At 55.8% G+C, this 20,849-nt stretch overlaps 1 protein-coding gene across 2 annotated transcripts in view; it reads left to right on the top strand.

Annotated features, from left to right (window-relative positions):
• COL26A1 (collagen type XXVI alpha 1 chain) overlaps positions 1-20,425 on the top strand; it is a 166,928-nt gene extending 146,503 nt beyond the window's left edge. For both annotated transcript variants that reach the window (XM_003794173.3, XM_012807861.2), the window contains exons 4-13: positions 3,459-3,520; positions 8,964-9,120; positions 11,254-11,352; positions 11,585-11,737; positions 13,271-13,354; positions 15,256-15,308; positions 16,876-16,911; positions 18,056-18,106; positions 19,454-19,538; positions 20,265-20,425. In XM_003794173.3, coding sequence (XP_003794221.1) covers positions 3,459-3,520; positions 8,964-9,120; positions 11,254-11,352; positions 11,585-11,737; positions 13,271-13,354; positions 15,256-15,308; positions 16,876-16,911; positions 18,056-18,106; positions 19,454-19,538; positions 20,265-20,425 — 941 coding nt within the window. The remainder of the gene's footprint in view (positions 1-3,458; positions 3,521-8,963; positions 9,121-11,253; positions 11,353-11,584; positions 11,738-13,270; positions 13,355-15,255; positions 15,309-16,875; positions 16,912-18,055; positions 18,107-19,453; positions 19,539-20,264) is intronic.
• The last annotated feature ends 424 nt before the right edge of the window (positions 20,426-20,849 follow it).

Consider the following 20,849-nt stretch of genomic DNA (forward strand, 5'->3'; position numbering starts at 1 on the left):
CGGAGCCTGGGAGCAAGAGGCTGAGGATAAGGGCACAGGTTGCAAGAGCAAAAGAGTTCTGGAGCCTGAGACCCTTGGAGCTGATCCAGTATAACCCCCTTTTATAGATAGGAAAACAGATGCAGAGAGAGAGTGGGCCTCTTAAGCACGCAATGAGCTAGCAACAGACTAGACCCAGGTCTCTATAGTTCTCTTTCCAGTGAACACACCAAGCATCAGTCATCTCTCTCTCTCTTCAGTCATCTCCTTCCTCTCTCTCTCTCTCTCTTCAGTCATCTCCTTCCCCCCCCCCCCTTGCGTGCGCACACAGGTCTGCCTGGTACTTTGACACTTCCGGCATACACATATTGGCAAAGCTCCTACCCACCCCCCTATCCTCGCTGGCTTCTGTGTGTGCTCCAAACCCCAGGAAACATACCATGGGCCCAGGTGCTTGAGGGCCTGTGTGCTGTGGGAGGGGCTGCACACCTGGGACTCACAATCCCAGAGGGTCAGAGCCCACGTCTTGGAGCCGGATGGGCAGGGCCTCGTCCGGTCACAGAGCCAGAAGGGAGCAGGGTCCCTTCCACCAGCACCATTTCCACCACTCCAATGCATAATGAGAGAAAGTTAAACAAACACACTTTAATTGCCTGTCAATGACAGATGCCAGGAGAGCCACAAACCTGCCCAGAGCTGGAGTGCCTGCCCCAGCTGCTGGTGCATGGAGTCCATGCTGGCTGGGGAGCTGGGCCCCCCTTTTTGTGCCCACTGACAGCCAAGCCACACCTCACCTGCCAAGGAGGGTGCCTGGTGCCAGAGCAAACTGGGCCCAGGCCCAGCACACTTTCCAGAAATAGGTCCCTACAAGAGTTTTCCTCCCTCACTGACCTTCCCTCCTGCAGGGGATCCTTTTTGTTGCCTCAGGTCCTGGAAATGCTTTTTCAGGGCCCCTAAAGCCTCAAGAATGTTTGCCCAGTGCCTTGGGCAGGCAATTGGGGGGAGCTTTTATTTATAACTCCCTGAGGTCCACCTCCTCCTGTTCCTGCTGTGGGGCCCCAGGGTGGGGCAGTGCCTCCCTGTGTGGGCAGGGCAGCAAGCCTGGAGCTGAACAGTGACCTAAAAGTCATGGTGGCTCACGGGCCTCTCTGCTTCCAAGGAGACAGTCCCAAGGGCAGTATTCCAGCCCTGCAGCTTTGTCCCACCCCTAGGGTTGCTGTGTCAGCACATCCTCACCCAGGGCTCACAAGCACCCATTGCCCCCTCAGAGGATGAGGGCAGGGGAGTAGGTAAGTGGATGGGGGTGCATAGGCGGGTACGGTGAGTGCTTAGATGGCGGGGTAGGATGGGTGGATGGACAAATGGAATCCTGTTCATTTTGATCTCTGCCTTTCCCATTAAGGGCTTCTTTTAGCAGCCCAGGAATCCCTGATTACGTTTAAGAGAAAGGCACCAAAAGCCCCCTAGGTCTCTGTCCATGTGATGGGGCCTTGCTGAGTGGGGGCTTCATGGAGGCTGGTCTTCTGGGGACCCAGCCATTTCATCGGGGCCTCCCCCAAATGTCAGTCCTGGTGAGCCTTTTTCCTTTGGTGGATCTAAGTCCCAGAGAGGACCCCCTCCTCTCCTCTACCTGGGCTTCCCCAGCCCTGGCCTGAGCTTTGCCTGGCTGCCTGCCACCTTGCAAAACATTACATGCATCACTCCTCTGCCGAGAGGTCCCTTCTGTCTTTCTCTCTACTTTGTGGATTTTATACCTTTTTATTTCTTTATTACTCCTTTCCTGGCAGGAACTAGAGGGGAAAATATGTGTTCAGTCCCCCATGTTTAACCAGGAAACCGCCCACCTCCCTCTGTTACTTGCCTTTTATAAAGTCCTGTCCCATCCCAGGGTCAGAAAACTGTATACATTCTTCTGGTTGTTTTACTGTTCAGTGTTTATGCCTGTCTTTAATCTGCTTTAGGCATCATGGTTACTGACAAGGTTTTACAGAGAGGGAAGAGTTCTGTTCCTAAAAAATGCTTATAAACCACTGGCTTGGCCCTGCCAAAGGGAGAAGGGAGGGGAGAGACTGAGGGGGCCTCTGCTGGCCCACAGGATGTCTTTCTGTAAACCTGGTAGGGCCCTATGGCTGGGCACCCCCTGGGAGGGCAAAGCCTGGCTGCTTATTCCCGTGGTCCTAAGGCTCCTCTTGGTCCTCCAGCCCCAGGTCACTTGTGGAGGAATCAGTATTTTAGGAGAGGGAAATGTGCAAGGTAACTTGTGTTGTTGTGTCCAGCAACAGAAATGGGGGAAATCTCCAAAGACAGAGGAGACAGAGGAAGTTGGCAATGTGGTGGTGGTGGTGGGGGGCCCAGACCATGCTGGTGATCTGAGCATGTGGGCCTCAGACAGGACACTCTAAGCAGTCAGCCTCAGCCAAGTGGGGGCCATTGAGTTACCCAGGTACCTCTTATGTGTCTGCGGTCTGTTTAACCAGGATGGGGTTCCTGAAGGGTCAGGCTTTGAACTGAGCTGAAGAAAGAAAAGAATTGAGGTTTCCTTTGACTTCTAGGGCAATAAAAGCTCTTTAGAACAGCACTGAACCATGTATTTCCTCATTAAAGAGCTCCAGGTCTCCGCCTGGTGGGAGACAGACATAAACAGATAATTACAGCCTAGGGAGATGTGTGTTTTGGGGCGAGGGGGTCACCATGAGGGAGCTCCTTACTCGCCTTCCCACTCCCACCCACCCGCTGTATGCTCCCCTGCCAGAGTGAACTTCTAAAAATGTAAATCTGACCTTGACTTCCAGCAGCTGCCCGTGGGACCTCCAGACACTGCCTCACACTGCCCCCCCAGACCCCTTGATTCACCTCTGCAGCCTTGAAGGGCCCCAGGTGCGCTGAGTCACCTACACTGCCCTATTCGTACTCCCCTCCAGGCCTTAGTGTTTATTCTTCTCTCTACTGAATGTGGCCAAGCACTGTGCCACTGCCTCCAGGAAGTCCTCCCTGACTGCACCCTCTGGGATTGGCTGGCAGTGTTCTGTTCTTACAGCCAAGCTAGTCCTTCCCAGCCTATGTCTATTTGCCAGTCTCCTTCTCAAAGTCAGAGAGTGCTTCTCATTTAACATTATTTCACCAGTTATCAGATAATTTTTGAGTCCTGCTTTGTGCCAAGCACTGAGATTCATAAATGAACAAAATAGACAAAGACCCCTGCCCGCATGGCACTTGCAGGCTAATGGTGTCCCCAGTGCTGGCTTAGTGTCACACCATGGAATAGATACTTTGCTGAATAAACAGGACAGTGTGCTGTGGGTGTTCAAAAAGGAGGCACAGAGGTCTGACCAGCTGCATGGAGGAACCCCGAGGATAAGGCCTAGAAGGATGAATAGGAGTTTTCCAGGTAAAATGGTTGGAGATTTCCTTGCTTGCCTGGGCTGCTCTCTCCCCAGGGTCTACAGTCTGTCCTCAGGTTGGTTGCTCTTATCTTTCAGAATGCATGAATTGTACCCGGCTCAGTGACATGAGTGAGCGGCTGACCACGCTGGAGGCCAAGGTCAGCTGGGCTGAGGAACCTGGGTCTGGGCACCTGGCCCAGAGTTGGGGGGATATCAGGCACTTGCTGGGTGTGGCTGGGGAATCTTCAGCCCAGGTTGCCCAGCAGGCCTGAGCAGCCTGTCCTAGGTATTGGGTGCTGCTAAGGCTTTGGTGGCTCTGGGTGGCTTTCTCAGGCTCTGCCAACCTCCTGGGGTAGGGAGAGTGGGAGAGCAAGAAATCTGAAAGTCTCAGGTATCAGGCTGGGCATGGGCAGGACGGAATGGTACTGAGTTTCTGGAACCTTGGGAACTGGGAGGCTGGACACCCAAAAGTCAGTAGAAAGAAGGAGTCTTTATACTTTCAGGGCTGCTGTCCCCAGCTCTGGCACTGAGGGCCCTATGGGAAAAGACTCAGTGGAGGAGTTCCCCAGAAGTGGCTAGCTTGCAGTAGAATGATCAAGTCTAAGGTGGAGTCACTGCAGAGGCAAAAGGACTCCACAAAGGACAAGTAATTTATCTAGGAGTGGCCCCAGGCAGCCATGGGTAAGGAGACTGGAAGGGAAGGATGTGCACAGTACTGGCGTGTTAATGGGCAGGTTACCTGGGGCCTGATCCCGTGGGAGATGGTTTTACACACACCTCAGGGCCAGCCCACCTTGCGATGATGAAGCCAGGAAGTCTCTCCTGCTCCCCACTGGGCAAGGCTTCCCCTGGAACATTCCCTGTCACTCTGGCTTGCCCCTCGAGCCCACTGAGTGTGCTTCTGTGGACAAAGAAAGACCTTGGCAGAGTTGCAGGTGTCTGCAGGCAGAAGCTAAAGCAGTATGGGACCAAAGGGCACTTGAGGGTCACCAAGAGCATCTACCCTAGATGGGGACAAGCCCATTCTCTTCTGCACCCAGAGGCGGCTCTGGGTGATGGCCTGGAGGAGGACAGACCTGGGGGGACAAGGCTACCAAGGCTGCCTCCAAATCTCTGTGAAGCCTCCTGGGATAGCAGGATCTGCCAGTTGCCTGGTCCTCTAGGGAAGAGCCAGTACCAGGAGTCTGGATCCAACTGAGCCCAACATGGGTGGCCGGGGTCCCCCAGCAGCCTAGGCCCCTGAGAAACCCCTGGGCACAGACCAGGGGTGGGAAAGGATTGACTTCCCTCCCTTGGGGTCAGTAGCTCTGGGGGGTGGGTAGGGGTGGAAGGTTCTGGGGAGCAAATACTGCCACCTGGGCTGAACCAGGGCCACTACAGCCCTGGCTGGGTGTCCTGGAAGATCCTGGGGATGAACTTCTGGAACCTGAGACATCAGGAGAGGCAGGGTCTCGGGGCCAGGCCCAGCATGACAGACATTTTCCAAGCACCAGAAGTCTCCATGTGGCCTGGCACAGAGTGGCAGCCACAGCTTGTCCTGGCCCTGGCCCAGCAGTGTGGGTGTTAAGTCGCAGCTCTAGGACAGGATTGGCACATTGCCCTCTGTCCCCCACCCACCTGGCCCTCTCCCACGCCCTCCCTTTATGAGCAATTCCCCCCACACACAACCCTTCCAGTGCCAACAGCCCCCCACCTAGGGTCCTGGAAACATGACTTCAGGCAGCAGGCCCAGGCAGAGCTTGCTTGGTGACCCTGAGGGTGAGGGCTATGTCCTCTCTGTGGACCTCAAGGGCTGGGAGGAAGGGCAGCAGCATGTATAAGGAGCTGGGTTCCCATCCCAGCCCTACTCCACTTTGGCAAGGCTGTTCATGCCAGTGGCCCTGGAAAATGGAAATTGAAGGAATCACTCCCCTGTACCTCTACCACTCCAGGTCGTTTTGGAGCTGGTCTAGTGCTGTGAACTTGGGCAGCTCCTGCATGGGAAGGTAACTTGAGCTTGAAGTGTCCCCTCCTTAGGATAGTTGCTTGGATCCCCAGGTAAGGGCTGGAAGACTCCTGTCTCAGCTCCTGTGTCCTCTCTGGATCACCTTCTAGCTGCCCACCTTCCTGCTCCAGGACCACTTGTCTTCTGCAAAGACAGGGCTGCTGGGAGCTTTGTTGGCCCAGGGTAGAGAGTCTTGAGTGGCAGCAGCCAGGCAGGCAGACCTCTCAGACAGGGAGGCAGGGGCCAGGCAGGGGCCAGTCAGGGGCCAGGCAGCAGCATAAAGAGCAGCAACCCCGGCTCGGCGCCTATAGCTCAACCGGCTAAGGCGCTAGCCACGTATACCTAAGGTGGCGGGTTCGAATCCCCAGCCCGGACCCGCCAAACAACAATGACGGCTGCAACCAAAAAAATAGCCGGGCATTGTGGCGGGTGCCTGTGGTCCCAGCTACTTGGGAGGCGGAGGCAGGAGACTCGCTTGAGCCCAGGAGTTGGAGGTTGCTGTGAGCTATGATGCCACAGCACTCTACCCAGGGGGACAGCTTGAGGCTCTGTCTCAAAAAAAAAAAAAAAAAAAAAGAGCAGCAACCCCAAGGCCTAGGAACTGAGGCTTCAAAACAGATAAGAAATCTGTTTTGATGTGTTGGAAAGGATTGCAGACAATAGAAATCCAGCCAGTGGTCATTTATTCCACTGTCTTTTGTTCAATAAGAAGTCCAGAAGTAAGTGATCTTGAGATCAATTGGCTTGGTGGCTCAGAAGCCAGGCTTTTCACAGACTTCCCCTTAGCAAGTTGGCTTTTGCCCTCATGTTTGGTGCCTCATGATGACAAAGTGACTACTGTGGCTCAAGGCATCACATCCTTACATTGTGTTTAAAGGCAGGAAGTAGAGGTGAGGCAGACTGGCCCAACAGACTCATTGTGTGCCAGGGGCCAGTGCTAGGCTGTAATACCACCTTCTAGTCCTGAGGGAGCTGGGAAGTTGGGCACCTGGCCAAACAGAAAAAGACTGGCTTGGGCCAGTCCTTTTCCTCTCCTGGGCCACATGCACAGGAACACAGTAGAGGATTCTGGACAAGGGCGGAACGGCCAGTGGGGGCAGGCATCAGTAGAGCCTGCCCCACCTTCCTCCCCACTGGGCACCCAGACCCAGGAGCTGATTCTGGATTCCTGGGACAAGCTGGATGGGGAGAAGGCCAGCAAGGCACCAGGGAAGTTTCCTGCCTTCCTTCCCCTCCTCCCCTGAGCTTTACATGCTGACTTCATGGACCACAAACTATAGGAGGAAGCCTGAGGAGACTTCTCTGCACCAGGGTCACAGAAGCCTTGCAGTTCCAGCAGTCTCTGGAGCAGGAGGGCGGTGTACTAGCCAGTTGACCAAGCCACAGTGACATCATCAGGACCACTGCCCTTGAGGCCACAGTCTGGTTTTCTTGGGCTGAGTCCTCATACCCACAGCTGCTCACCCCAGTGAGCTCATGCCTGGGCAGGGGTGGGGTCAGTGTCTCCAGGAGGTTGGGCACAGCCAGCCCAGAAGGGCTTAGACTCCAGCTCAGGCTAAATCTAACTTCACCATTGTTAGGGCTCCTTTGCCCAGGTCCATGGGTTCTGTGGCAATGGGTTGTGTCTGCACAGGAGGTGGCTCAGGAGGGAGCAAGGCAAGCCTTTTGTGCTGGGGCAAGGCCATCGGTCCTCCCTTCAGGGAAGCCCAGAACCCTTCCAAGGGAGGAAAGCATGTAGGCATTTCCCTGGGGGCCCAGGGTAGGTTCCCCAATTCCTCCTAGGTTCTGCCCCCACCCACCCTGCAGTGGCGACTTCTCTGCTTCCCTCCTCTCTACCCTGGCTTCCCCCATCCCCTCACAAGTCCCCCCAGCTCCTCGCCTTCAGGACCACCCCTATTAAACATGTCCATCTGGAGGTCCCCCCAGATGCTGCAACCCAGCCCACCTGTCTCCTTTACCCCCAAACCTGCCCTTTTCCATGCTCTTTCTTGACGGAGGGCAACTCCACTGTACCCCACAGCCAAGCCTGAAACAGGGGGAAACCCCAACCTTCATCACCCTCCTGCAGCTAAGCCCCTGAGCATCAGGTCCTAGGGTTCTCCTCACCCCAGCCTGGCACCCACTGCCCTGGCATCTCCCCTAATGGGACCACCCCTTCCTCTACTGCCCAGGAGCCTTGGTTGTGGCATCAGTTGCTCAGGGGATGCCCAATGGTAGAGGAGGAGTCAGATTCCTTCTCCCATGGGAACTCCAGGCACCACCGCCACCCATACTGCTGTGTGATCTGAGCCAGACATTTCCCCTCTCTGTGCCTCCACAGAGTTCAGCCAAGGCCAGGTCTGGGCTATGGGAAGGACAAACTGGGTTTGGTGGATGAAGTGCTGCACCAGGCCCTGACCCCACTGCCTACTCACTGGGTGACCTTGCCATCCCTGAGTCTCTATTTCCACATCGCTTGTGGCCCTTCTTGTCTAATGGGCCCTTGTAAGGACCAGAATGAGGAAAGGCTCAGAGATGTGGCCTGTGGGGGGAGGAGTCCCACTGGACTGGGCCAGGCATCCCAGGGAGCAGCTCCCTGCAGGGAGTGGAGGAGGAGCCTATCTGTGGTCCAGCCAGCACCTGGGGGCTGGGTCAGAACTTGAGTAGCAAGGACATGTCTGCCCTCCACATACCTGTGCCCTGGGGACTCACCTGCTGGGGCTGGGCTTATAACAGTCCACTTTATTCTCAGGGATCCCTAGATTCTGTTCTGTAGACCAGTGCGGGGGCTGCCCACAGGGACCTTTTCCCTGTGCGCTGCAGACCCTCCGTCCAGCCCTTGCCCTTTTTACCCACCAGCAATAGCAGGAGTGACTGGTCCCCTGCCCCATCCCCGGCACGCAGTGCCCCCTGCTGGCCTCTTTGGGGTAGCAGGGACTCTTGGGAGCGGGGGCCCTTGAGGTCTGGCTCCAAGTCCTTTAAATGAAAGAAAGTCCCACCCCTACCCCTCAGGCTCCAGGTCTTTGCCTCCTGCCTCCCTCAAGGGAAAGAAGATGGGGCCTCTCCCCAGGCTGGTCCTGAGTAACCACAGTCACCTTTTGTTTTCTTGGAGTGGCCTTCTAAGGACCAAGTACCAAATGGGCCTATTTATGCCATTTGTCCTCTCTCCCTTCTTTCCTTTTCTTTCCCCCCTTTTCATTCTTTGCTTCCTTTCTTCCTCTTCTCTCTCCCTCCTTCCTTCCATGCTTCCATCCCTCCACAAATGTTCCCTGACTGAGGAATTTGTGCCCCAAGCCAGATGGTGAGGGAGACAAATAGACCCCCTACCGAAACCCCACAGCTGCCAGGAAGAGGGGCAAATGAGGTTTTTGCTCAAACATCCACAACCTCTCATCACCGTGATGGATGCATGGATACAGGGACTTACTTGGAAGGTGTCCAATGGGGACTCTGGAGTCAGAGGGCTTACTGATGTGGGAAGGAGAAGAGGACAAGGGAGAGACCACTCTGGCTACAGGCACAATGGTCCCACCAAAGAACATGACTGGCCATATGCAGCAGCAGATAGCTGTAGTTCTCATGGGGCACGTGTCGCTGACCTGGCCACCTGGCCTGACCCTCTGCCTTCTCTGGCCTAGGTTCTTCTGCTTGAAGCAGCGGAGCGGCCCCCAGGCCCTGACAATGACCTGCCAGCCCCCCAGAGCACCCCACCACCCTGGAATGAGGACTTCCTCCCCGATGCCATCCCTCTGGCCCATCCAGGGCCCCGAAGGAGGAGGCCCATAGGTCCTGCTGGTGAGTAAGGCCTCCACAGCCTCAGCATATTAAGTCATATCAGGTCCTCTGGGTCAAGCGTTTTGAAAAATTGAGCTAATATTTCAAAACTGGAAGATTTCATATAAAAATCAAAGCTTCTCTTTAAAAAATAGAAGCTCTGGACTTTGAGACTGGCAGTCCCTTGTGGAAACCATCAGCTATAGCAGAATCCTGGTTGCTGTTGTAGATCTGGTCTAAGTTAGCTGCAGTCCACACCACTTCTATTGTCTTGCAGGCCTGCTGCTGTCCTCATCACCAGCCCTGGCCCTTAGCATCTGCATATAGGGCCCCAGGCTGGCCCATCCATTCTTGGCTCAGTTTTGCAGCAACAACCCTGCCTGTGTATTCCCAGAGAGGGGAGCTTACTGCCTCCCCTACTTCCCAGGGTAGAGTGGGAGGACCTCTGCCACCCTCTCTCCCTCCCACATTTTTAAGTCAAGGGTAAAAATTTTCTCTTTTCTAGATTCTACCCGCTGATCTAGGCTCTGCCCTATCAAGCTACAGATAGTAATAACAATTGCAATAATAACAGTTGCAATTGTTGAAGGCCCCCTTGCTGCCAGACACTGTGCTAGAGCATTATCCTGGGCACCTATTTAGCTGGCACCTGTCCACACGGCTGAATGCACGGGGTGTCCATCATGAGTGGTGTCCATCATGAATGTCTGTGCTGTGCCAGTTATTCAGCATTTTTCTGTCATCCTAGGTGTACAGATACCATTTCTAATCTTCGTACAAGGCTCATGAGCCTTGGGCTTACAGAGGAAAAGCTCAGAGAAGTGAGTTAGCTCCCCAGGGGTTACCCAGAAAGCCAGAGACATTTTGCCTTAATGATTCTCAGCTCCCCTAGACTGCTTTGGAGGGGACACCTTCCCTCTCACCTCTCCCAGGTGAGCCCCCAGACCCAGCCCTGCATGCAGAGCTCCCCTCCTCCCCACCCTCTGTCCTGTGTGTGTTTCTGTTCTACTGTTATATATAGCTGCATTGGAGAGTGCACAGGGCAGGGAGGGCAGACGTTGGCAGAGTGGGAGAGATGTCCTGTAGTGGCCAGTTCCAAGGCCTCGGGATGGGGGAAAGGCATCCTGCATTCTTCTGGAGAGGCCGAAATCTGGGGGCATAGGAAGCTCAGGCCTGCTACAGGGAAGGTGGGGGCATCTTATTCTAACTCCCTAGCACACCTCTAGAGCCACTGTTCCCAAAATCTCACCCCTAGAGGACTTCCTCATGCCCACATCTTCAAATCTTTCTTCTGGGATGGAGGAGGAGGAGAAGGAGGAGGCTTCACTGTCCCATAGAGGATAAGGCCCCACAAGAACTCCTGACCACTTTCTAACCAGGGAAATACAGTTCCAAGGATGGCCACCAGGTGGAGCAGACACCCCACATATGGCAGCACCTGGCTGGCCCTGGAATCCCCAGGGCAGGTGGGTTCTCCCCAGCCCAGCAGCCCTCAGCCAGGCCCTCCCTCCCTGACCAGAGTCATGTGCAGCCTGAGCAAGAAGGGCCCTAAAAGCCAGTTCAGGTCCCTCCATCATCAGATCAGCAAATATTTTTGAGCTTCCTCTTCTGACAGCCCTGGGGGAAATAGAGCTGTCCTTAAGCCTTGTGGTGGGCCTCACTTCTTGGTGTCCTTCTCTTACTCACTCTCCAAAGCCTGGAACTCCTGAGCTGGGCAGGTGCATTGTTCAGGGCTTTCTGGGGCCTGAGTGGGAGGGACCCTACTGGGGAGCATTTTGCCACAGGCCCAGTTCTTGACTCTGAGACGTGATAGGAAATGAGAGAGGGACTCAGCATTAAGAGACCTGAGGTGCAGGCTGGCTCTATGACTTTGAGCAAGGGAGCAGACTTTTCTGAGCCTCAGTTTCCCCCCATTTAAATGGGAACAAAAGCAGTTCTTGAGATCAGAGATGTTCATAGGTGAGAAAATGGTTTGTAAACTATGAAATCCAACAAACCCAAGGTGATGTTAGAGCCTTCCCCTGTCTGAGGAGGCCCCAGTGGGCAGTGCCCCTGAGGGAAAGTGAACCAGACAGCCCAGGGGTCAGGCCTGAAGCTGCTGGTGGAGGCTTGGCCTAGTGTTCTGTTCTGAGACTGGTCTCATTCTCTCCCCAGGACCCCCAGGGCAGACAGGACCGCCAGGGCCTGCAGGCCCCCCAGGCTCCAAAGGTGACCCAGGCCAGACAGGAGAGAAGGGCCCTGCAGGTCCCCCAGGTAAGGCCCCTCCCCCTAATGTTGTCCCCTCCAGATTGGGCTGGGGAGCAGAGGCCATCTCATATACACTCCAGGGTATTCCTTCTGGAGGATTGTGGGTCCAGAGGCTGCCACTGACTCAATGCTCAGGGCTGTATGCCTTGATCAAACCTTCCACTTCAGAGCCTTAGTTTCCCCATTTGGATTGTCTCAGCCCAGGCTTTGCTCTCACTGTGACTCCTCTCCATTGCAGGGCTCTTGGGGCCACCAGGGCCCCGTGGGCTTCCTGGAGAGATGGGGCGCCCTGGTCCCCCAGGACCCCCAGGCCCAGCAGGCAGCCCAAGCCCCTCACCAAATGGCCCCCAAGGAGCTCTCTACTCCCTGCAGCCGCCTACAGACAAAGACAGTGAGTGTGCATCTGAGGGGTGGTGGGCAGGGCTGAATCACACTACCTTCTGGGGGGCTGGCCTTCCTCAGAGGATCCCTAGGCTTGGAGCCCAAGGCTCTGAACACAGAACTATCTGTTTCCACATGGGAAGGTAGGGACAGGGGAGTCCTGAGAGCAGACAGGACCAGGACTCTGGGTCCAGGGAACAGTGAGGCATAGGAACCTGCAACCCTAGAGAGGAACATGGTTTTTGGTTAAGTGTCCTGGGCAATTGAGGAGGATTTTAAGAGGAAAGTGACAGAACTGACTTTAAATTCTGAGAAGAGAATGTAAGTCTGAGCTGGGGCATCCCAGGCACAGTGCGGGGTGGGGGACCGTTTAGCTGTTGGAGAAACCCGAGTCCCCTTTTGCTGGGGCTTTTGCCACCTGCCCTCACCCCCAGGCAGCACAGCTTTCAACTGAGCCTGAATCCTACCGTCCCTTTCTCAGCTTCAGTGTCCCCATCTGCAGAGATGGTAACACTGCCTGGCAGAGCTGATCTGGAGACTGAAACACAAGCACCAGGCGGGGGTCCTTGGCTGCCCCCAGTGGGTCATAGGCTGGGCCAGCCAGGGGGCAGAGCCTGGGGGGGCGACAAATGCAAACTCACTGTCTGCAGACTTGGTTTACCCACCAAGGTGGTGGGCACAGTGATGCTCCCTGGGCAGAGAGAGAATAGATGACACTTGTGAATGTGAAGTGCCTTGGAGGGATGTGTCTTGGAGGATGGTAGCCAGAACCCCTGTGCCACAAGGAGCCATCTGAGGGCTTCAACCTGCCCTGACCTAGGTCTGATGTCCTGCATCTGGCCCTGCCCACTACCACCTAGAACCCTTCTCAGGCTAGACACTCTTTCTCACAGCTTCAGGGCCTTCAGGGTAGCAGCCATCCTGGTGGGCTCGGAATGAGCGCTTGGGAAGAGAATGGATGAGTGGAGTAGCCATAGGGACTGTGCCCCCCGGCAGGAGGTTTATCTGCAGCTATGAGACCTGTCAGCCCATGTCGAGGTTTCTGTGTATGGGGGGCAGGGCAGGGCAGAGCAGCCTGGGGTTTGTCCTGGAGAGGGCTTGTTAGACCCACCCCATCCTAGCCTCAGGCAGTGAGGTTGCCTGATAGAAGCAGCCCTGGGCACTGCAGCTCAGAAGACTGGGCAAGGGGACTTTCTGAAGGGGACCTTGCATGAGGGACTCAGTTGGGAGCATTAGGATAGGCATGTGGGGTGGAACTTGGAAGAAAGTGCCAACCTGGGGCATTAGGGAAGTGAGCCGGGAAGGCCCAGGGTCTGAAGGGCATGGAATATTTCAGAAGGAGTTTGTGTTTTACATCAAGCTGACCTGGCCTGCCCTTTGACTGCCTGGAAGTCCCTGTGCTCTTCTAAAGGCACGAGAGTACCAGTTTGCCAGGGCTGCAGCAGAGTGCAGGGATTGGGAGGTGGCTCAGGGCTCAGGACCAGCCTCCCAGGACTGCTGGCTCTGCTCTACCAGACCACTGGCCACTCTGTTTTTCCTACAGATGGAGATTCACGGCTGGCATCTGCTATTGTGGACACAGTACTAGCGGGTATCCCCGGGCCCCGGGGTCCCCCTGGCCCGCCAGGTAAGTAGACAGGGCAGTAGCACAGGCTGGCCCAGACTGAAGACCCCCAGGGCTTGGCCTAACCCTAAGGGCCCACAGGGGCTAGAGCCAGTTGAGGGTCCATAGCTTTGGGACAGTGCTGGGATTTGGTTTTGCCCCAATCCGCTATGACTTGAGGAGACACCTCATGCTTCTCGGTGGCAACAACCTAGGGGACTATACACAAACCCCACATGATTCTTCTGGAGCAAGTTGTCCATAGCAAGTGGCCCCAGGCTGCCCTTGTATGGGTCAGACTGGGACACACCAGGGTACATGGAGGCCCAGGTGAGGGGGTTGTGGGATCAGTATAGGGGCATCCAGGAGCTGGTGGGGCAGGTGGATGAGATGCAGAAGGCCCCAGTCCTCTGAAGCAGAAAGCAAGGGCCCCACTGGACAGGGCTGGCCTTGGGGCTCAGTGGGGTGGGGACTTGTGCTTAGGCCTAGCCTGAGTTCCCGTCCTCCAGGAAACTGCACTGGAGAACTGTGGCCAGGGGCTGGCTGACCACTTGCCCTGCTCTGCCCGAGACAGTCCCGTCACATATTCCCTGTCACTCATTTGCTCTTCTGTGCTTTTTTTTTTCCTTCTGTGTTTTTGACAAATGTTCACTGGGCACCCACTACCACATGTGCCAGGCACTGTTCTAGGCTCCTGGGACATTTGAATAATCAAAACAAAGGTCCCTGTCATTGTCCCTGAGCTGACATTCTCATAGAGGGCTGCAAGCCAGGCATGAATACCATAAATATGTAGCTTGAGGAGGATCTGAGAGAGTGACAAGTGTGAAACTGGGGTGGCAGGGCACTGGGGCATTTGAGCTGATACTCTAGGGGGAAGAAGGAGTGAGCTGGGGGCCCCTTCCAGGTGACCTGCAAGTCTCAGGAACACTTAGACTGGAGAGAGGTATCTACTTTTTAACACCGAGTTTGGATATGTGCCCTCTGGGGTAGCTTTCCTGACGTGTCTTCCCCAGATCTGGGAGTAGGAGCACACTGGCACAGCTCAGCTGGGGCTTCCTGCAGCCCAGGAGGCACAGACTTGTGCAGGACCACTGGAGACAGAGGCTGCACTCCTCCCAGCGTGCCAGAGATTGGTCCTGAGCCGCCCGCCCCCTGCTGGGCACACAAGGCCCAGCCTGGCACTCTGGTCATGCCACAGCCTGTGGGGGAGACAAACGTGAAAAGAGTGGTGGCCATGGGTGATGTCTGTTCCACATCAGCAGTTTTCTAGAGGAGGGGTTGGGAGAGGTACTGGGAAGGCTTCCTGGAGGAGGTGACACTCAGCCTGAGACTAGTAGGAAAGAGTCTACTGGGAAAGTGAGGGAGAGAGAAGCTCCAGGTGGAGGGAACAGCCTTGGTAAAGACACCGAGGACTTTCAAGGAGAGTACCTGGGGGCTAAGGGTGGGAAGGGGCTGGGCCAAGGACTTCGGGATCCCTGAGAGCTCCCTAACTGGGTTTGTGTTACTGAAAGCTTGCTCTGTGTAGCCACATGATGGGCAGGAGGGGTGGGCTTGGAAGGGGTCAGGTTCTAGGCCTGAAGCTGACAAGGCAGTCCGGAGGGATTTGCCAGGGGACTGGCTAGCTGGAATAGGGTCCAATCTGGCCTGATGCCCTCACTGGCATCCCAGGTCTTGGGATTGGGGCAGCTTCAGGGATAAGGCCCTCAGGGAGGGGAGCTGAGGGAGGACTCTGGGCTCCAAAGATAGGGGGCCTGGGGAGTATGTGGCCCCTCAGCTATTCATTCAGCAAACCTTCATTTGCTGCCCAGAGGCAGGCCCAGGACAGCTGGAGGATAGGAGGCTGGGAATGGCTCCCTCCAGAGCTGATGGGGGGACAGTGGGCATCTCTGGTCCCCAGTGACTGTGTGTAACTCTGCCCACAGGTCCCCCAGGACCACGAGGTCCTCCAGGACCCCCAGGAGTACCTGGCTCCCAGGTGAGGACTTTGCTGTTTCTGGAGTGGCTTATGAACAGGAGCCAGGAGGGGAAGGTGTGTCTCCCAAGGAGAGAAGCTAGCAGCAGCCAGCTTCTTACCAGCATGAATCCTTCGGGAAGGGGCCAGCCTATCTGGCCATGGGTGCCTAGGGGAGGATAGGTGTGGGGTGCTAGCTCTGTTAGCAGCAGTGCCAGGGAGGTGTTAGTAGCACCCCCATTTCATAGATGGGCTGAGTTCCAGAAAGTCCAGGTGCTGCCTGAGGTCACACATGTGTGGGCAAAGCTGGATCAGGTCACACAATGTCCTCCTCAGCCCCTTGCCCCTCCCTGAGAATCACAGTGGAGGGGGAAGCAGCGCAAACCCTAGACTGGCTCTTCCTCCCCAGCTGTGTGGCTCAACAGCTTGACAGTAGGGCAAGCAGCTATGATGCCCCAGGGCAGGGAGAGGCCACAGAGGACAGTAGCATGGGCTGAGGTGCAGAGAACAAGGACAGTAGCATGGGCTGAGGTGCAGAGAGCAAGGCCTGACCTCCGGCCATGTAGTGTGGGCCCCTATAATAGCTGCAAGGGAGCCTTTGAGTCCCAGGGAGGATTTGCATCTTCATAAGTCCCCAGCTATTGGGGATGAAGGGTGGGTGAGGGAAGGTAGAGACCAGAAGGAGGTCCTGGCAGCCTGCCAGGGATGCAGCTGAGTGAAGACATGTATTCAGAAAGTAGACTGGGCAGGTCTAGCTGGTGGAGTAAACCTGGCAAAGGGAGAAAGGGAGGGTCTGGGTTTTTTCCCAGGTGTCTGCTGGGAGCACCAGGAGCCATTTCCTGAGGAGAGGAGGCCTAGGGATGGGGATTACTTTGGGGAGAGGTAGGGCGGGGCACCTGGTGGTCAGCAGGGGGAAGATATCAGAGAATGGCTAGACACATAGGCCTGGCGCTCCTGAGAGCTGTCGGGGCTGGCATCAGTGCATAAGGGAGCATCACCATTGCTAACAATGATTCATGTCCTCTAAGTGTTTGCTGTCCCCTTCTTTGTGTGACATTGTCCTACTTTGCAAGGGAGAAGAATGAGGCTCGGCTCACACCCAGGGCCACATACCAGCCCCCTGTGGATCTGGGACTAGGGGCCCTCAAGTCTGGCCTTTCTTTTCTTTCTTTTCTTCCTTTCCTTCCTTCCTTCTTTTTTTTTTTTGAGACAGAGTCTCACTATGTCGCCCTTGGTAGAGTGCTGTGGCATCACAGCTCACAGCAACCTCTAACTCCTGGGCTTAGGCAATTCTCTTGCCTCAGTCTCCCAAGTAGCTAGGACTATAGGTGCCCATTACAATGCCCAGCTATTTTTTGTTGCAGTTATCATTGTTTTTAGCAAGCCCAGGCCAGGTTCGAACCTGCCTGCCTTGGTGTATGTGGCCGGCACCCGAGCTATGGGCACCACCCTGGCCTTCTATTTATGCCAGACTACCCTCCTCTTGTCCTATTCCTCAGACCCAGAGCCCAGTGGGGAATGGGGGGGGGGAGGGGACTGGAGACTTGGTGAGTGAAAGCAGCACCTCCCATGCCTTGTCTGATTTTTGCAGGGCCTGGAGGGAGAGCAGGCTGTGGCAGGGCCATCTGTAAGTATGGGCTGTGCAGATGGACCAGGGCCATGCCCAGGTGCCCAGTGGGTGGAGTCTGTCCTGGGTGGTTCTGCCAGGGCTCTGGCTACTGGGAATGTGTGAACAGGGCCTGAAATAGCCTCTTATAAAGGAGTGAGGAGGGCAGCAGCCTCAGGGAAAGACCTAGGTCTCTTCTAGAGAGCTCAGAGCCCTGGGTAATGGGCTGTGTGACCCAGAAAGTCCCTTCCCTTTTCTGAACTTCCGAGAAAGCAGAGATTTAGACAGCTGGCTTCTAATTGCCCTTCTTGGCAATAAGAATTTGTGAGTCTCAACTTCTGCCTCCAAGGCCAAGAAGGCAGGTGCTTCCCTGGTACCCAAACCTTACTCTGGGGAACAGGGCAGGGGAGGAGGAACAGATCTTTTCTGGGCACCTACTGTGTTTGGCCACCTGGAGGTTCTCTCTTTTCCCAAGTATATTTAGGCTTTGCAATGACCCAGCAAGAACTGACAGTTAAGACTCAGAGCAGTTAAGTAACTTGCCCCAAATCACACAGCAAGGTAGCAGTAGACTAGGATTTGACCCAGGGGTGTCAGCCTCCATCCTGCCCTATCCTGTGCTTATGTCTACTGACAAAAAATAATGGTGAACATTTTGATGGTGCTTCCAACTGCCAGACTGTAAGCTCAATATTGGTTTCCTTTATCTGCCTCCTGTTTCTCTCAGATAGTTCCTATTACTACCTTTGTTTTAGAGATAAGAAAACCAAGGCACAGAGAGGTAAAACAACTTGCTCAAGGTCACACAGTAGTACCTGGCTCTGTAGATGTTACTGTGAAGCTGGTGTTACTGGCCCCATTTCAGAGATAGGAAGCAGTGCCCTGACAGGAAGGTACTTTGATCCAGGAAGGGCCCAAACATGAGCTTGCTGGCTTAGACCCTGAGACGCCTCTGCCCCAGAAGCAGGACTAAGCCCCAAAAGCTGACCCATGGCAGCCTATGCAGGGTGTGGCTTGGGGCCATGGCCTCCCCTTCTCCACTCACCCCAGGGCAGAAGTCCTCTGGCCCTGCCTGCCCAGCCTGCCTCTGACTCCCTACAGGCCCCCAAGAGGGTGGAGGGGTGCCCTCCCCCAACAGGAGTTGATTATGTGACTTGCTTCCTAGGGTGAGCCTGGCGTGAAGGGGGAGGAAGGGGAGAAAGCCACCGCCACAGAGGTAACTGTGCCCGTGGGCCGCACTTCCCTCCTGCCCCTGCTATGGGCGCCCCACAGACAGATTTGTACCGAGACCGCAAATCTGTACCAACCCCCCACACGGTCCCTGCCCCGAAAGCTCACAGCCCAGTGAGGGAGACGCTGTGTGATTGCAGGATGGTGTGAAGGATGCTGAGGGGTCCCAGGTGGAGTATCAGGGCTCAGTGGGTTGGGGGCACAGCTGGAGGGGCAAGGCTGGAGTTGGGGGACCTCTGGGAGGTCCTTGCAGGAGCAGAGAAGGGGAAGAGGCTGGAATCCAGGCAGCCAAGGCGGGAGCAGGAGGCAGCAAGGAGCAAGGTGAGAGAGATGCTGAGTCCTGAGCCCCAGGGCCACGTGTCATGTGCCATGGGAATTTGAGAAGTTACTGTGATCCCCCCCCCCCTTATTTCATAAGAAGAGCAACCGCAGTTCAGGGACGTGAGGCTTGAAGGGGTCCCTGACAGAGGGGCCCAGAGCCCATGCTCCTGTCCAGAGCTCTGTCCCTGACTCTACATGGCTTGACATTTTATCTCCTTTGGGTTCCTGATGGGGAGACCTCTCCTTACATCCCAGTAAGATGCTGTTTGGTTTTAAGCTAAATTAATCTGAATGTAAGATAGATCTGTCATGTTACACCAGCAAAAGGCACCATTTTGCTGCTGTCTCCCAGGGCTGGGCTAGCTGGGGATAGTGCCATTTTTTTTTAAAGTGGCATTGACACCTGTCTTATAGAGAAGTCAGCACCCTGACTTGGCTCATTCATGTGTCTCCATGTACAGGGTTCTTGGTTCTAGGAATGTAGAAGGCTCTATCACCAGGCCAGCCTGCCCCCAGCACATCATGGGGCAATGGACCTACCTGCTTTTCCTTGCCTGGTGCAGCCTCACCTAGCCTGCTCTGCCCCAGCCTGCTCTGCACTGTTACTGTGGCAGAGGGCTCTCAGTTGGGCAGCCCAGGAAGGAAACCAGTGAAGCACTTTACCCTTCTGGGCCCTGTGCTGGGGGCTCGGCCCTGATTAGGGTATTTTCTGGAAGTAGGACACCCAGGGGACGCAGCCAGGCAGCCAGTCAGTGGGCCAGGATCTGAAGCCTGGCTTGGCCACTTCGGGCTGTGTGGCACTAGGGATGCTGTCTCCTGTCCTCTCTGTGCTTTGGGCTCCTTGTCTGTGAACAGGTGTCTGTACCCCAGCCTGACACAGTCGATGTTCCATCTGTGATGATGTCTGTAGTGATGGGAACTGGTGGGAAGAGGCAGAGTAGGGGCTGCGGTGGCCTGTGCTGGCTCCTCCCCTTGGCTCACCCTGATCCTGGCCATCCCCCCTCCCTGCCAGGGCGAGGGGGTGCAGCAGCTGCGAGAGGCACTGAAGATCCTGGCAGAGAGAGTCCTCATCCTGGAGCACATGATTGGAATCCATGGTGCGTAGTGACCAGGGCCCCAGCTGGTAGTCTCCCTCCCTCCATTGCCCACTCCCTGCTGCCTTGGGCTCTGGTCTCCCTGACCCCATGAGCCTTCACCACAGCCCGGTCTGATGCTGCCCTTCCCCTGCTCAAGGGCCCCCAGTGGTTCCCCGCTGCCCTTGACTAACTTCTAGGCACATCAGTCTAGCTCCCCAAGGCTTTCCCCATCTAGTCCTGTGGTGGGTGACACCTCACCTTCAGGCTTGTCCCCTCCCACTCCCATACATACTTTTGCTCAGGCCAGGCCCCCTGCCCAGTGACCACCAGCTCCCACCTCAGGACTGGCTCAAAGATCTCTGCAGCTGTGAAGCCTTCCTTGAGCCCTTCTCTGCCCCAAGGTGCTCTGTGGGGTCTTCTGTTCCGTGGTGGGGTGGTGTTTCCATGTCTCTCCCTCACCCCCGGGAGCCCCTGTGCAGGGTGGTCAGTGGCACCTCTCCAGGGTCTGGGGCTCAGGAGAATGAAGGGATGAGTGATTGGGTGAATGACGGGTAAATGGATGGATGCACAGGTGAATGAATGAAGGAATGGGCATGCGAACCAGTGCATGAAGGGCTGAAGCCCACTGCTGCCTTGCCTTAACCACACTGGACAAGAGCTCTCTGCACGGCCAGTGACTGGGGATAGAGGTGCCTCCAAGAACCTGCAAGGCTCTGTCTGTAGTCATCACCCCTGTTCTCCTTTCAGATCCCCTAGCCTCCCCTGAGGGGGGTTCTGGCCAGGACACTGCCCTGAGAGCCAACCTCAAGATGAAGCGGGGCGGCCCCCAACCTGATGGCATCCTTGCTGCCCTGCTTGGTCCTGACCCTGGGCAGAAAAGCGCAGACCAGGCCAGTGGCAGGAAGTGAGAGCCCAGCTCTCCGGATACGCCCCGCCCTGCGCGAAGACCCAGCCTCAGAGGCCTATGCTGCTGCTGGTTCCTGAAAATGCCCCAGTGAGCCTGAGCTCCAGACATGGACCATTGTGAGGGCCTTGGGGAAAGATGGTGTCTCCAGGGGCATGGTCCAGAGGGGACCAGCACCTTTGAGAGAGCCCTGCCCTCCCCCAGTCCCCACTCCCTGCTGGAGACAGGATCTTGGTGGGCTGGGGGTGGGTATGGAAATAATCGTAATACTCCTCATTTATTGAGTCCCTGTGGGCCTGTCCAAGGAGCTGTCCTTAAGTTGTCTCATTTAACCCTTAGGAGGTAGGCATATTATCCTCACTTTACCTGGAGGACTGAGGCTCAGAGGGTAAAAATTACCCACCCACAGTCACCAGATCACAGGTGGC

The sequence above is a fragment of the Otolemur garnettii genome, unplaced genomic scaffold (assembly GCF_000181295.1).
Source record: "Otolemur garnettii isolate 467f Iridium unplaced genomic scaffold, OtoGar3 scaffold00077, whole genome shotgun sequence".
Classification (NCBI taxonomy): Eukaryota; Metazoa; Chordata; class Mammalia; order Primates; family Galagidae; genus Otolemur; species Otolemur garnettii.